This window comes from Echinops telfairi, unplaced genomic scaffold (assembly GCF_000313985.2).
Source record: "Echinops telfairi isolate 266 unplaced genomic scaffold, ASM31398v2 ScPeMD7_6273;HRSCAF=7185, whole genome shotgun sequence".
NCBI lineage: Eukaryota > Metazoa > Chordata > Mammalia > Afrosoricida > Tenrecidae > Echinops > Echinops telfairi.
The window spans coordinates 3,905,261-3,907,712 of record NW_022110173.1 but is presented as its reverse complement, the minus strand read 5'-3'; the positions used below and the strand labels follow the sequence as shown (position 1 = coordinate 3,907,712).

The window sequence follows — 2,452 nt, the reverse complement described above, 5'->3', positions numbered from 1 at the left end:
TTCTATGACAGTTTTCTTTGCCCCCATGTCCTTTCAAAGCCTCGGCATCTCTGCTCACTCTTGGATGCCATTACAACCTCCTGCTAAGGGTCTCCATCAACTGCATGATGTATCTTTGTCTTGTCTTTTCCTGTGTCTACGTCTTAATAAATATTCTCTTTATATTTTGAGATCTGGGGTCTCCTTGGCGTCCTAAAACACCACTCTGACACACACTGAGTTGTCACGAGCTGGACTAGACTGGACGGAAGTCGGAACTTGCTGCTGCGGCGGCAGTAATCATGCAATTTACCAGCTGGCTTCTTTTTCCCTTCCCAAGGTGCTGAAGATTTTGTGCTTTTCCTTGAGAATGAGGAGATGCTAACCTCAACGCTGGCAGTGTGAACCTGCCCAGTGCTCCCTCAGGAAAAGACCTGACAAGGTGCTCCCACAGGGCCAGGACGACCTTCTGGGGGGACAGATCTACACTGTTCCACCTGCTATGAGTTCAACAGACTTGACGGCACCGGCACACGGAAACAATACGCCTTTCCGTTCTTGATGCAGCTGGGCCCTTGTGTCTTGGCTCAGGGCTGAAAGTCTGATTCTGAGTGTGGAGTCTGTAGAACAGGTGTAGACTGGATTCACTTAGAGATGGACAAAGCCCCCTGCCCCCCTGGCCCCCTTAACCCTACTCACCGTCTGTTGACAATGTCCATTTGATGTGAATCACAGGGACCAGGGCTCCATCCTGGGTGTGGACCAAGCACAGCTGGGTCTGGACATTTTTGGGGGATGAGGGGGTCAGGTTTTGAATGGAGATCCAGCTGCCATCCAGACAGGAGCCTAGCAGCCAGGGAAGAGGTGCCGGCACATTAGAGACTGCAGCCCAGCTCCTGAGATGCCCCATTGGGTCTGATACAGCTCAGGTCTGACAGCCTTCTCTCTCACAACCCTCAGCCAGACCTTTTGCCTGGCAGCCACCTGGAAGCTCTGAAGTCTTCAGGGCATCTTAGGAGAGAAGATGGACCATACAACTTGGTTTAGAGGTGAAGCAGTAGTTGGAGATGGGAGCAGAGGAAGGATGGGGTGGTGATAAGAGGTATTTCATTTTTTTATATTTCAGGGCTCTTTAATTCGTGAGCACAGACACCGATTCGAAGCGGTGGCCTCCTTCTAGAACTGAAACAAAAGCCCGACCAGCAAGAGAGTTCTGGCGTTGACAGTGCCAAGCTGCGGCAAATCAAATCATATTCTAGATTCACTAGAGCAGCACCTCGAGAATACTTTCACCTTCCAGGGGGACAATTTGGTTTCTTATTGTCTCACTTTTGCATCTCAAATATTCTGGCTGGGAACCCCAAGGATGCCTCCTGCTGACAGTCAGACCCATATCCTCACCCCCAGGTGGAGGGCAGAGCCCCCGTCAGATGTCAGCAGGAGGTCACTGCGCTATTAAGGAAGTAACAACAAGGAAGAGAAAGGAGGACTTACTGATCTTGACAGTGCAGTTCAGCACCTGGGGAAAAAAGAGAAGGCAGTTACAGCTGCAAACCAACTGTAATTCTCAAGCAAGGCTCCAGAGGCTTCCCCAGCTCCCCTTCAAGAATTATATTTAAACGCATTAATGCAAACCATAAGGACAAACGTAAGGGGCCCCAAAACAAGACAAGAGTACACTACCAAACAGTGAGAAAAAGTGTCCATGCCAGAGAAGACAGAACGAAGGACTAGGGCCTTCTAAAAATGCCACATCAAACGACTTCATCAAAGAGTTAAAAGAGAACCCACAGATTGGGAAAAGCTAATTTCAAAAATCTTTAGAAAACTACAATACGTCAATAAGAAAAATACAAATCATGCAAGCAAAGAGTGGGCGTCAGAAACAAGTAGATAATTTACCAAAGATGACATTCAGGCGGCCAACAATCCTATGAAGAAATGTGTGTGTTTGTTAGCAATACAAAGTACAACAGCAATGAGCTACCACCTCGCATCGACACGCTTAGCAAAATTCAGGAACTAATCAATGCTGGAGGGGGTGTGGAGAGTACACATACTGGGTCTATGCCCCAAAGAAATAAAGAACCCCAATTCAAACAGACACCCCCACATTGCTGTTTCCTGCAGCAACTTCCATAAGAGCAAAAAGATGGAAACCACCCCACACTCCAATTATGGAGGAATGGACAGCCAAACTCTGGTACATTCATGCAGCGGGATGTCATGCATCCATAAAAAAATGACAACGTTGTCAAACACTGCAAACCATGGACAAAACTAGGGACTATCATGCCCAGGAAAGTTAGTCAATCTTATAAAGATAAATGTTTAATGAAACATTATAAGGGGAAAAAAAAGAAAAGTATTTTTCACACCAAAGGATAAGATTTTTTTTTTTTTTTGGGTGGAAAACGCCAAATCCAAGGTTTATTGTGACCTGTCAAAAGGTGCCTGCTGACAAACAGGGTCG

The 2,452-nt window shown here is 46.8% G+C and overlaps 1 protein-coding gene across 1 annotated transcript in view; it reads right to left on the bottom strand.

The window, feature by feature from the left end:
- Positions 1-2,452, bottom strand: part of IL17RA (interleukin 17 receptor A) — a 19,226-nt gene that overhangs the window by 14,665 nt on the left and 2,109 nt on the right. Inside the window, exons 3-4 of the mRNA XM_045295898.1 lie at positions 1,474-1,526; positions 679-825 (exon numbers count right to left, since the gene is read on the bottom strand). Of these exons, the coding sequence (XP_045151833.1) occupies positions 679-825; positions 1,474-1,526 (200 nt within the window). The remainder of the gene's footprint in view (positions 1-678; positions 826-1,473; positions 1,527-2,452) is intronic.